The 11,315-nt window shown below is 37.6% G+C and overlaps 1 protein-coding gene across 5 annotated transcripts; it reads left to right on the plus strand.

The window, feature by feature from the left end:
• Window positions 1–4,652: 4,652 nt before the first annotated feature.
• LOC113309689 (ABC transporter G family member 22-like) lies at window positions 4,653–11,244 on the plus strand. Of its 5 annotated transcripts, none has more exons than XM_026558176.1 (11): window positions 4,653–4,763; window positions 5,513–5,885; window positions 7,456–7,523; window positions 7,760–7,995; window positions 8,238–8,393; window positions 8,493–8,676; window positions 8,813–9,121; window positions 9,457–9,744; window positions 9,864–10,148; window positions 10,255–10,362; window positions 10,555–11,244. In XM_026558176.1, exons 2-11 carry the CDS (start codon window positions 5,516–5,518, stop codon window positions 10,771–10,773), a joined length of 2,223 nt encoding a protein of 740 aa, XP_026413961.1. In that variant the 5' UTR covers window positions 4,653–4,763; window positions 5,513–5,515; the 3' UTR covers window positions 10,774–11,244. The 5 variants fall into 5 exon arrangements, with proteins under 5 accessions (XP_026413961.1, XP_026413960.1, XP_026413962.1 ...); XM_026558175.1 differs by having other exon boundaries at window positions 4,660–4,940; XM_026558177.1 differs by having other exon boundaries at window positions 4,660–4,763; window positions 5,509–5,885.
• Window positions 11,245–11,315: the final 71 nt, after the last annotated feature.

An 11,315-nucleotide genomic window follows, 5' to 3' on the forward strand; every position in this document is an offset into this window, starting at 1 on the left:
CATTCCAACAATTCCGGAGTGAGTACTTTCTCTGGGCTCCTCAAACTATTATCCTCGGATTTAGCCCATTGGAACTCAAACATTTTCGGGAATATCCATAAAAATATTAAGTCCCTAAATAATAAAATAAACAATATCCATAGGTCCGGAAACATCTCTAAAGATACAGACAATTTGAAAAGCCTTCAAGCGGAGCTAGGATAATGGTATAAAATAAAAAATGATTACTATCATCAAACCTCCAGGGATAAATTCTTCAAAGAATATGATCAGAACACAGAATATTTCCATGCTGCCGCCTCAAAAAAAAAAGAATCAATTCGATAAATTCCCTTAGGGAACCTTCGGGGCTTTGGCTTTCTGATAGAGATCAAATCAACTCGCTTCTGCTTAATCATTTCAAACAAATAGGATCGTCCCAAAACAACAACTTTGATTTTGATCTTTCAAGCATCATAGATCCTTGCATCACTAGGGAAGAAAATAATTCCTTGATGATTATACCCTCTGAAGAAGAGATATGGAATACCATATCTAATATGAACCAGTGGGGAGCTCCAGGACCAGATGGTTACCAACCATGATTCTTTAAAGGCAACTGGAAAATATTGGGAAACGATATCATTAGCTCAGTCCAAGATTTATTTCACTCGGGTATCCTCGACAAAGAGTTTAATCATTCCTTCATAACACTCATTCCAAAAATTTCCACCCTCCAAACTCCAGGAGGTTTCAGGCCAATTAGTCTCACTAATACGATTTATAAAATTATATCAAAATTACTAGATAATAGACTAAAACCTATTCTTGGAAAATTAATCTCCCCAAATTAATCGGCATTTCTCCCTGGACGACAAATCACAGATAACATCATAATTGCTCATGAACTTATACACTCGATGAAAACCACAAAGAAAAAAAAAGGATTCCTGGCGTTAAAACTCGATCTTTCAAAAGCTTTTGATAGGGTGGAATGGACTTTTATTGAGAAAGTCCTCCTAGTTTTTGGGTTCTCGGAAAATTGGACAAATCACATCCTACAATGTATCTCAACAACTTCCTTTTCGATTCTTATAAATGGTTCTCCAAGACCCACTTTCAACACCTCTAGAGGGTTAAGACAAGGAGATCTGCTATCCCCATATCTTTTCCTAATTTGCATGGAAATCCTTTCTAGGCTTCTCGTAAAAGCTATTGAAGACAAGAAAATTTCTGGGTTTCAGATCAACAACAAGGCTCCTGATATATCTCAGCTTTTCTTCGTGGACGAATGTTTTTTATTTACAAAGGCAGATCTGGGGGAAACGAAAAGTCTTCTTACAACTCTTTGGGAACATAACGGGACAGATGGTCAACCTCCAAAAATCCAGTGTCTACTTCAGTCCAAGAATACATCCAAAACACGGAAAGATCCTAGCTAAAATCTTAAAAGTTCCATTGATGACCAAAAATGATAAATGCATGGGTACTCCGTTGTTCTTTGATAAGAACCGGAAAGCTAATTTTGAGCCTCTGCTTCAGCGATATTATTCTACTCTACAAGGCTGGAAATCTAAACTCCTATCTCAAGCGGGTAGAACAGTTTTGATAAAATCTATCCTCCAATCGTACCCAACCTGTCAAATGCAAGTTTTAGCCTTGCCAAAAGAAACTCTAGATCAACTCGACGGGATTTAGAGAAATTTTTGGTGGAAAAAAGATGGTCAAAAAAGAAAAGGAGGGTTTATAAAAGCTTGGAAAAGTATATGCAAGCCCATTTCCCAAGGTGGCCTAGGAATCAAAAATCCTCACCACTTCAATTTAACTCTCCTCACTAAACTTGCCAATAGATTGGTAACGGAACAAGATCAACTATGGGTTAAGCTCTTAAAAGCAAAGTATTTCCCAAACTCGCACCCTCTAGAAAAATCCAAAACCTCGAAGTTGTTTTGGATTTGGACCAGTACACAAAAAGGGCTGGAGCTAATAAAAGGTAACTTTGTTTGGCAAGTCAAAAATGGAGCTTCGGTGAAAATTTGGGAAGACAAATGGATTCCTAATGCAGGCATAATTCAGAAAACGCCAGGCGCAATCGATCAGGCGCCAACAAGAGTCCAAGAACTAATAACGGATCAGAATAAGTGGGATCAGGAAAAGCTAAATCAGTTCTTTTACCCAGAGGATGGGGAAAAAATACAAGCGCTAAGTCCAAGGAATCAAGAACAAGACATCATTTAATGGAGGCACCATCACTCTTGAAAATTTTCGGCTAAAAATGTCTATAATTTCCTAGCCAACCAGGACCAGAACATTAATAATAACATAGAGTTCCCTTGGAATAGGATCGGGAGAATTCAAGCAATCCCAAGAATAAGACTATTCATCTGGAAACTCTCTCAAAAAGCTCCAACCTCTGCGAGATTAGGCGCACATAACAAGGACATCGACCCGATTTGCCAGCTATGTAATAATCAAGTGCAGGAAAAGAAATCCCATCTCTTCTGTGAGTGCCCGTTTACAAGAGCAGTTTGGTTTGGTTTATCCTTAAATAATTTAATCTTTGTTGATCTTCCTAATACGTTTTCTACCTGGGTCAAATGATGGATTACATAACCTACTTTGAACCATATGCAGGTCAAAATCTCTACCAGACTTTGGTTCATCTGAAAATATAGATGCTAGGTGGTCTTTGAGAAAATAAATTCAGACGTAACCAATTTAATAGGGAAATAAACAACTTCTTACAATCCTCCCAGTCAATTACCACCCAAAGTAATATCAATTTGCATCGGACAAATTCATACAATTATTCTTGGTCCAATCTAAATAAGGAGTGGATAATTTTCATCGACGCCTCTTTTAAGAAGGAGGATCTGTCGATGGGATTTGCTTTCATTCTATATTCAACTGATGAAGAATCTTTTATGCACCTATCAGCGGGTTTGGAGTGGGCAACGTCAGCTTTCCACACAGAAGCAAAAGCATTATTAAAGGATGTAAGTTGGCTAAAAGAAAATATATTATCAAGTGTGTGTATAGTAACTGATTGCAAATCCTTGGCGGATAATTTAAATAACGTAAGCACGGACAGTTCATGGTCAGCAGATAATACATTGCAAGAAATAAGGACAATACTGGGCGATCTTCCACAAGCTCAAGTGAAATTTATCAAGAGAAAAAACAACTCAGCAGCAGATTTCATTGCCAAGGAGGCAAGGAATAAAAAGTTACAACACATGTCCGATAATTTACGCCAGAAAATTCATAAATCTAGTATAGATTCCAATGTCTTTGATAAAAATGACTTTGTAAATCTCTTGTTCTATATTTGCCAGTTATTATATACGATCTTTTCCATAAAAAAAAAGTAATATAAAAAGTTGGTAGGATGTATTGTACAGGGGCCATAATGTCATTCCACTTCTTTCCTTTTCACCAATAATTGTGCGTCTCACAAAGAACCCGTTTTATAGGATAAAACATCGCCAGGTTGGTACACGTAAAGAGACGCATGCAGCTGCACTCGGTAGGAGTGATGTTTATGGGGAGAGATTATCCATATTGACACGCGGCAAGTTTATACCTAGAATGTAGGTCCCAACTGCCAGCCACTTCAATTGGCACACCGCACACACACCACCAAAAATGTTCTTTATGCTCCTCCCTCCTTTTTCTTTTCTTTTGTTGTTCTTTGTTCGTTTTATTAGTTTGATTTCATGTCAGACAGCTAACAATCACTTTAGACTTTCATGGAAACACGTCTCCCTAACTTAAATTACTCTTTTGTCCCCATACAATTTAGTATTTGTTTTTTTCGATTTTTCTTTGTTAAAGACTATGATTGTGCATGGGAGTAGAAGACTTGAAGTTGAAGCTCTAAACTTGAAGCATGTACACAGTGACTAGTTGGTTGGGGTCAAAGTAGTGTCAATGTTTAATTGCATGAATGAGTCAATTAGTAGTCATATCATAAAATAAAGAATGGAGTCAGTAGCTAGTCATGCATGCTAATCTCATGCATCACACGGTTTTGTACGTAATTTATAATTAAGATATTACTAAGTATCGAGTAAGAGGCTTCAATATTGACTAGTTAGTAAGACCGTCCACGATGGATGTCAATTGTATATGTGGAAGCACAGTGGAAATAAGTAAATTTGGCTAATGCTAAACCTGCTAAATTTTAGTTTGTTAAAATCTGGGAAGCGTGAATCTTCAGCCTAGGCACGGACTGAACGTCAAAAGCCTACCGAGCTATGCAGCTATATATTGACCTTCGAGCTACTATGAAAGTAGGATTTACAGATATTCGGTTCCGTGGTCATCCACATAAGTAACCTATATACTACTATTTTTGAGCCACGTCTTAGAATTAGAAGGTTTTTCAAAACATTACCAACTCTACGAGATGTTACAAACCCCGCTTAGACTGTTATAATTTATCTTGCTCAAAAGAATATAACAATATGCCGACTGTTTTTGTTTAAGGAGACAGGTGCTTTTTAGGGTAGTCGACCTTTACTATGGTTTATCGACGTACGAGAATTTCTAATTAAAGAGATAATGGCTACAAAGTTATAAATAGAAAATGCTTGGGGTAGTTTGGTAAGAACAGATAGTACTTATTTTCCCTATTAATAAGGGTTCCTCCTCGCATTAATTCTTCCACTCACCAGTCATTAGTTGCATCTTTCTCTATCCTTCCATCATCTTCTTTGCCAAGCTACTTGAACTACTGTACTACTGTTTACTAGTCTTCCCTTCTCCTCCATCACCAGATTTAGGTACTCTCTCTCTCTCTCGATTGTCACTAACCATGCATGTGGATGAAAATGCTGTAAACATAAATACAAAACTTAGCTAGTACTATCTATCAATATTTTCAATAATCAAAATGGGTTGATGAAGAAAAAAGAAGATGCATGATAAAAGATCAATTGGAACGTGGTTCATTTTTTCTCGTATGTCTTGTAATTTAGTTCTCGGTTTCTTCTTTCCTTCAAGAATTATGTCAAATGTATCAAAGAGATAGATTGCTGCTTTCTCTTAATTTTCTTGGAGAAACTATTAATTCTAATTAAATTTCATGTTTGCAATTATACTGTAAACTTTACATGTATGTTCAATCAATTGAGTCCTCATTTTGGAGTATACTCATAGTACATTGATCATTTCATCATGTAATTCCTTAATTGTCAAAACTAGGGGAGCTAGAGTAGCTATAATTAGACAATAAGTAATTAATGGTCGTATAATTATTTAGTGCCATGCATATTATATATCTCTGTTTTTGTTTTTCCCCAGGTTAGATATGTTTTCATTATGGTCTCTGCTTAATAAGTGTGGGTATAAATGAAACATCAAAGTACATGACTCCATTTCCATATCTACCTACAATCATACCTAAGAAATTCTCTGTCTCCACTGAAAAACAATTTATTATTCACAGTTTTAAGAATTCATACACATGTTTAGAGCTGTATCATACTTTTGATTATGGTTTTTAATTTTGTGATTCTTATGGGCAAGGAAGATCATGGATACGACATCGACTTATCATAATTTAGGTTTGGGAAGGACAAGATCTGAACAATTGGAAACATCAATCGTAAGGACGCCAAGTCAAGCTAGTTTGAGTGAAGCCAGTGATGGTGGCTCAACCACTCTAGCTAGAAAGACGAGCTTGGGGAAATTACGATCAGTGGGAGCTTCACCAGGGCGTAGTAGGACTCACATAAGGAAGACACGTAGCGTTCAGCTGAATTTGGCTGAGTTAAGTGGTGGTGCTGGTGCGGCTCTTAGCCGAGCTTCTAGCGGAAGCTTGGGCTTTTCCTTCTCTTTCACTGGCTTCACTGTACCTCCTGAAGACATCGCCGATTCACAAGCTTTTAGCGACGAGGATATACGTAAGTCAGTTAATACAGTTATTCACTTTTAGAAACTTCACTTTTTTTTAGTAAGTTTCTATGATTATTCACCTTATTCTTGCACTTAAATTACCCTCAGGCCTCAATTATGAGACCAGATGGTTGGAATACTGGTTGGCCAGCGGAGTAGCTCCTTCAGTAACTCGAACTTCTCCGTAGACTTCTAAAAAACGAAGTATTTAACTTTTTTGAGATAATAAAATAAATGAAAAGCTTTTGGTATAGAAATTGTTTGGATGATGGCTTAATCCACATTATGTGTGTCGTTTAGAAAAAAAAAATTAATTCCCATCCCTTTTCGACCAAATGCATATACCTAAGAACAGGCATTAGGAATTACATATATCCAATCAACAAAGTAAATTCTTCAAAATCATCATCATAAATAGAGTTTACTTGTGAAAAGTCGCATGATAGCGCCATTATGAGGTCGACTAGGCGTAAACTAAGAATGTTATTGTGGGTAAAATTAGATGGTAGTGTTGATTATGGAAGTGAAATTCACAACTACATGGTTACTAAAATTTTCCAAGAGTTACTATTTCTTGATGACCAGCAGGAATTACTGTCGATTTTTGGCGGCAAAATTGATTTTGAGGTATTCAAGGTGAAAGAAAGAAAGAATAATAAATGTACAACCGTATGCACGGGATAGTCGTATAGAGAAGTTAACGCCAAAGTCTTGACGGTATTGAAGGTACCCAATTTTTTGGTTCAGAGATGGGTACCACGGCACCCAAATCTTGTCGTCAGAGATTATGGACAAATAGTAGAAGTTTGAAATTAGGGGAGTTGGGACCGGACCACGATTACCGGTCATTCTGTTCTGTCGATGATGTATGACAGAAAGTAGAAAATTGGGCTAATGTAATGTAGTACCTTACCTTACTGTCCCATTTGGACCAGCATAACTGTAAGTCAGTATTTAGGACACCTCTTTGATAGGTCAAAGTCCCATTATCTGGACCACATGATCGAATCATATCCGTCTGATAAGCCATAATGTGAATGGATTTGTACAATTATAGGGCTGTAGTTTTCGAGTTAGATGTTGACTTAAGATGACCGGGAAATAGTATCTATTTTGTTCTTGTATACCATAGTTTGGTTCCACCAGAAAGACTTTTGGTGTACCTGATTTGGGTTGAAAGATGTCGATCAAGGTTAATGTTTTTGACTTTATATGGTACTAGGATGAAAATGTTTGCTACTTATATGAGTCGTATGATTCCATCTGCTTTTAGGCATTCATACGAAAAACTGATAGTAACTGGAACCAGTTTAAATCTGGTTACCACTTCAATCATTGTTTCACGGGCTCTTTTATGTCCGGTTGCGTAAGAGTTTTAAGTTAAAGAAAACATGAAGCCTGTCTCTTCATCCTTTCTTATCATGATGTCGCATAAAGGTGAGATAGTGGAATGTTCCTGATTGTTTCGGAGCTTTGGTTGATTCGGTTGGTTAAAGTTCAGACATTGTCTGTCTGAAATTCTTATGCATATATACCTGGAACCAGTAGTATTCATGATTCTGTCTTTGGTACTCGCAGCTGAAGATATTGAAGCTGGTGTGACCAAGAAGGTTCACATGGAACCCACCTTGCCGATACATTTGAAGGTAAAACTAAGAACCAAATTTAAATTCCGAATTGTATTTCACTGCTTTAATTTTCAATACTTGGGTACAGGAATCAGAATTTTCTAGAATTTCAGTATCAGAAAAGAACAAAATGTAACATTATTAAGCAATTGCTTACCCATTTAAAATTGGCACTGGAGAACTGGTAAGCCATTAACCGGCTCATAGGCGACTATCTGACAGTGTTACTTCTTTCCCCCTAAAATGAATAACAGTTCACAGATGTTACATACAAAGTGATTATCAAAAAAGTAAGAACAGTTGAGAAGGATATACTAAATGGGATTACGGGTTCTGCAAGTCCAGGTGAAGTTTTGGCTCTTATGGGACCTTCTGGGAGTGGAAAGACGACACTTCTTAATCTGCTCGGTGGGAGATTGAGAGACCCGTTGACTACAGGAGGTTCAATTTTCTACAATGATCAGCCATATTCCAAGTCTCTCAAGCGCAGGTACCTGCCTTATATATATGCTTGCACCTGTTACTCTAGCTTAAAACCTGTATAAAACAGCAAAATCATTAATGACTAGCGTTGCAGGTAGTTTAAAAGGTTTTAAAGTCGTGTAACAGCATCTGTAGTAAATAGTATGTTATAACATCAAGGACTTGTCAAATACAAATAAAACTCTGTACAAAAAGGACCAATATTACTTTGTAAAGTTGATTTAGAGTCTAACTTGAAGCATATAACAGGATCGGATATGTGACTCAAGATGACGTTCTGTTTCCTCACCTTACAGTGAGAGAAACATTGACATATGCAGCTCTTCTAAGATTGCCAAAGACACTGTCGAAACAGGAAAAGGAGGAGCGAGCCATGGACGTTATTTGTGAACTTGGACTTGAGAGGTAATTTTCTTTTACTTGATCATATCACAAATAGATGACATAACCCACGTCGATCACCCAAAATACCAACAAGCAACTGAGGAAAGTAACGGTGTGTAGGTGCCAAGACACCATGATAGGAGGCTCCTTTGTCCGAGGAGTTTCAGGTGGAGAGAGGAAGAGAGTGTGTATTGGAAACGAGATTATAATCAACCCCTCCCTTTTGCTCCTTGATGAGCCAACCTCTGGCCTGGATTCAACAACAGCCCTAAGGATTGTACAGATGTTACATGACATAGCTGAGGTACGTTTAGTTAGTCACACCTTCCAGCATATTCAATTCAAGAAAGATGTTGAAAAGTCTTTAAGTTTGAACTTTGTATGACCTTGAACTATTTTTGAGTTATATAGCATTAACGATTGTTTAAATCTTATGACAGGCTGGGAAGACAGTGGTTACCACAATCCATCAACCATCCAGCAGACTATTTCACAAATTTGATAAACTGATCCTACTCGGAAAGGGGAGCTTACTATATTATGGGAAGGCATCAGAAGCAATGGACTATTTCTCATCCATAGGGTGTTCACCTCTTATAGCCATGAATCCAGCAGAATTTTTGCTAGACCTTGCAAATGGAAATGTAAACGATGTTTCTGTACCATCAGAATTAGAAGATAAAGTTGAGATGGGTAACTTGGAAACGCAAACTAGGAAGGGGAAGCCTTCTCCAGCATTTGTACATGAGGTAAATGTTTGATGGTATCAAATTACTAAATGAGATTTGTTAGGAGAATCAAGCCCTACATCTAGAACGTTTCTAGCAACTTAAATGACATCGGAAAAAAGCAGGTCTGATGCAATGCCTCATTCCTGTTTCCTACTTCCTCTTACAACGAACCTATTCACAAAAACACAGAAGGCGTGAAAGACAAGAGACGTTTATTTTATAGGAATCCCAATAAGAAAAATAGCCTTCTGGTCTGATGTGTGTTCTTATACATGCTGAACTATACTAAGTAGTTCTCGTAGTGAGCAATAAAGAGTAAGTTCTAACTATGGTTGGTATTAAATGAAATACAGTACCTGGTAGAAGCTTATGACACTAGAGTTGCTGACAAAGAAAAGAAGAAACTGATGGTGCCGGATCGCATCGACGAAGATTTGAAAGCGCAATTGGCTTCTCCAAAGAGAGAATGGGGTGCAAGCTGGTGGCAACAGTTCTCCATTCTATTCCAAAGAGGTCTCAAAGAAAGGCGGCATGATTACTTGAGCTGGTTAAGAATAACTCAAGTTATCTCCACTGCAATTATCTTGGGTTTGCTATGGTGGCAATCTGATACTAGCACCCCCAAAGGCCTGCAGGATCAGGTAAGAAACTTGAACAGTGTACTGCTAGTAGTCCTGAAATATAATCATCAGATACACTGGATCTAGAAAATAGAAAGAGATTCCAAACCTAATTTTTTTGTTGTTCCCTACATTTGCAGTCCGGATTACTCTTTTTCATGGCAGTCTTCTGGGGATTTTTCCCTGTCTTCACAGCAATATTCACATTTCCCCAAGAACGAGCAATGTTAAACAAGGAACGAGCAGTTGACATGTACAGACTAAGTGCATACTTCATTGCTAGGACCACTAGTGACTTACCGCTTGACCTCTTCTTACCCGTATTGTTCCTTCTTGTCGTGTACTTCATGACGGGTTTGAGACTAAGTGTGGGTCCTTTCTTCCTGACCATGCTTACGCTGTTTCTTAGCATCGTAGCTGCTCAGGTATGACTCTCTTCACTTACCTGATTACCATGACATTAAACAGGGGAACTGTCAGCTATATTTTTCTTCCAAATATGGATCACTAAAGTGGACGATGTGATGGCAGGGACTCGGACTAGCCATTGGTGCTACACTGATGGATGTAAAGAAGGCAACAACTCTGGCTTCAGTTGCTGTAATGACCTTCATGTTGGCGGGTGGGTTCTTCGTGAAGGTATGCAGTTACATTCGTTTCTGACTTTCTGAAAATGGTTTTTTTTTTCCTTTTAATATCTCTAAATATACTAGTTATTTCATCGCTGAATATAAGCATAGGGAAGCAGAAGCTTGATTAATCTCTGAAATTCATCTCATTTACAGACTGGTAAATCACATGAATAACAAAAAGTTGGCTAATATTTTGCAGAAAGTTCCAGCATTTATATCATGGATTCGCTATGTTTCTTTCAACTATCACACTTACAGGCTTCTTATCAAGGTTCAGTATGATCATATTACGCCATCTGTACATGGAATGGAACTGGACAGTGGTTTGACTGAAGTCACTGCCATGGTCACCATGGTTATTGGATATCGCCTGCTAGCTTATCTTTCTTTACGGCGAAATATGCTCCACTCTGCTTAAGATTCTGTAAGCAAAACTACAGTATCAACAGACAGCAGAAGGCATTCTGTGTTTCAACATTTCCGCTGGCCGATAACATCTTATGGATTGTTACTACTAGTTCAGAAAACAAACTCTGGATAAGAAGAACGATAACTTGATAAGTCTCCAAAATTTCCTGATCTCGTCATCATTGTAACTCAGAGTCTCATACTACTATACTAGTGTAGTTGTAGAAGAGTAACCGAGTAATCTTATGGTTCCCCTAGATATGCTATAAATTTTGTGAGTGTAAAGAAACCTGAGGACAATATCACTGCTGTCTAATAGAGCTAAAGATGGATCTTCTATCATCTATGTAATGCAAACATGAATTATTGGATTCCAGATGCAACTTGAGAGAATCACGAAAAGGATAAGCAACATATATCCTTTGTTCAAAAAAAAAAAAAAAACTCTAAAACATTATGCATATGTAACCGTGACAAATAAGCCAAAATAGACAGCATATAGATGTCGAACAATCCAAAGTAGACAAAGGCGAGCAACAAACTACAGAAGAC

This window comes from Papaver somniferum, chromosome 9 (assembly GCF_003573695.1).
Source record: "Papaver somniferum cultivar HN1 chromosome 9, ASM357369v1, whole genome shotgun sequence".
Classification (NCBI taxonomy): domain Eukaryota; kingdom Viridiplantae; phylum Streptophyta; class Magnoliopsida; order Ranunculales; family Papaveraceae; genus Papaver; species Papaver somniferum.

Coding starts and splice junctions, on each gene's coding strand:
- LOC113309689 (XM_026558175.1), top strand. CDS start 4,902: ATGATAAAAGATCAATTGGAACGTGGTTCATTTTTTCTC. Junction 8,394..8,492: donor TGTGAACTTGGACTTGAGAG/GTAATTTTCTTT, acceptor AACGGTGTGTAG/GTGCCAAGACACCATGATAG. Junction 10,363..10,554: donor CGGGTGGGTTCTTCGTGAAG/GTATGCAGTTAC, acceptor AATATTTTGCAG/AAAGTTCCAGCATTTATATC.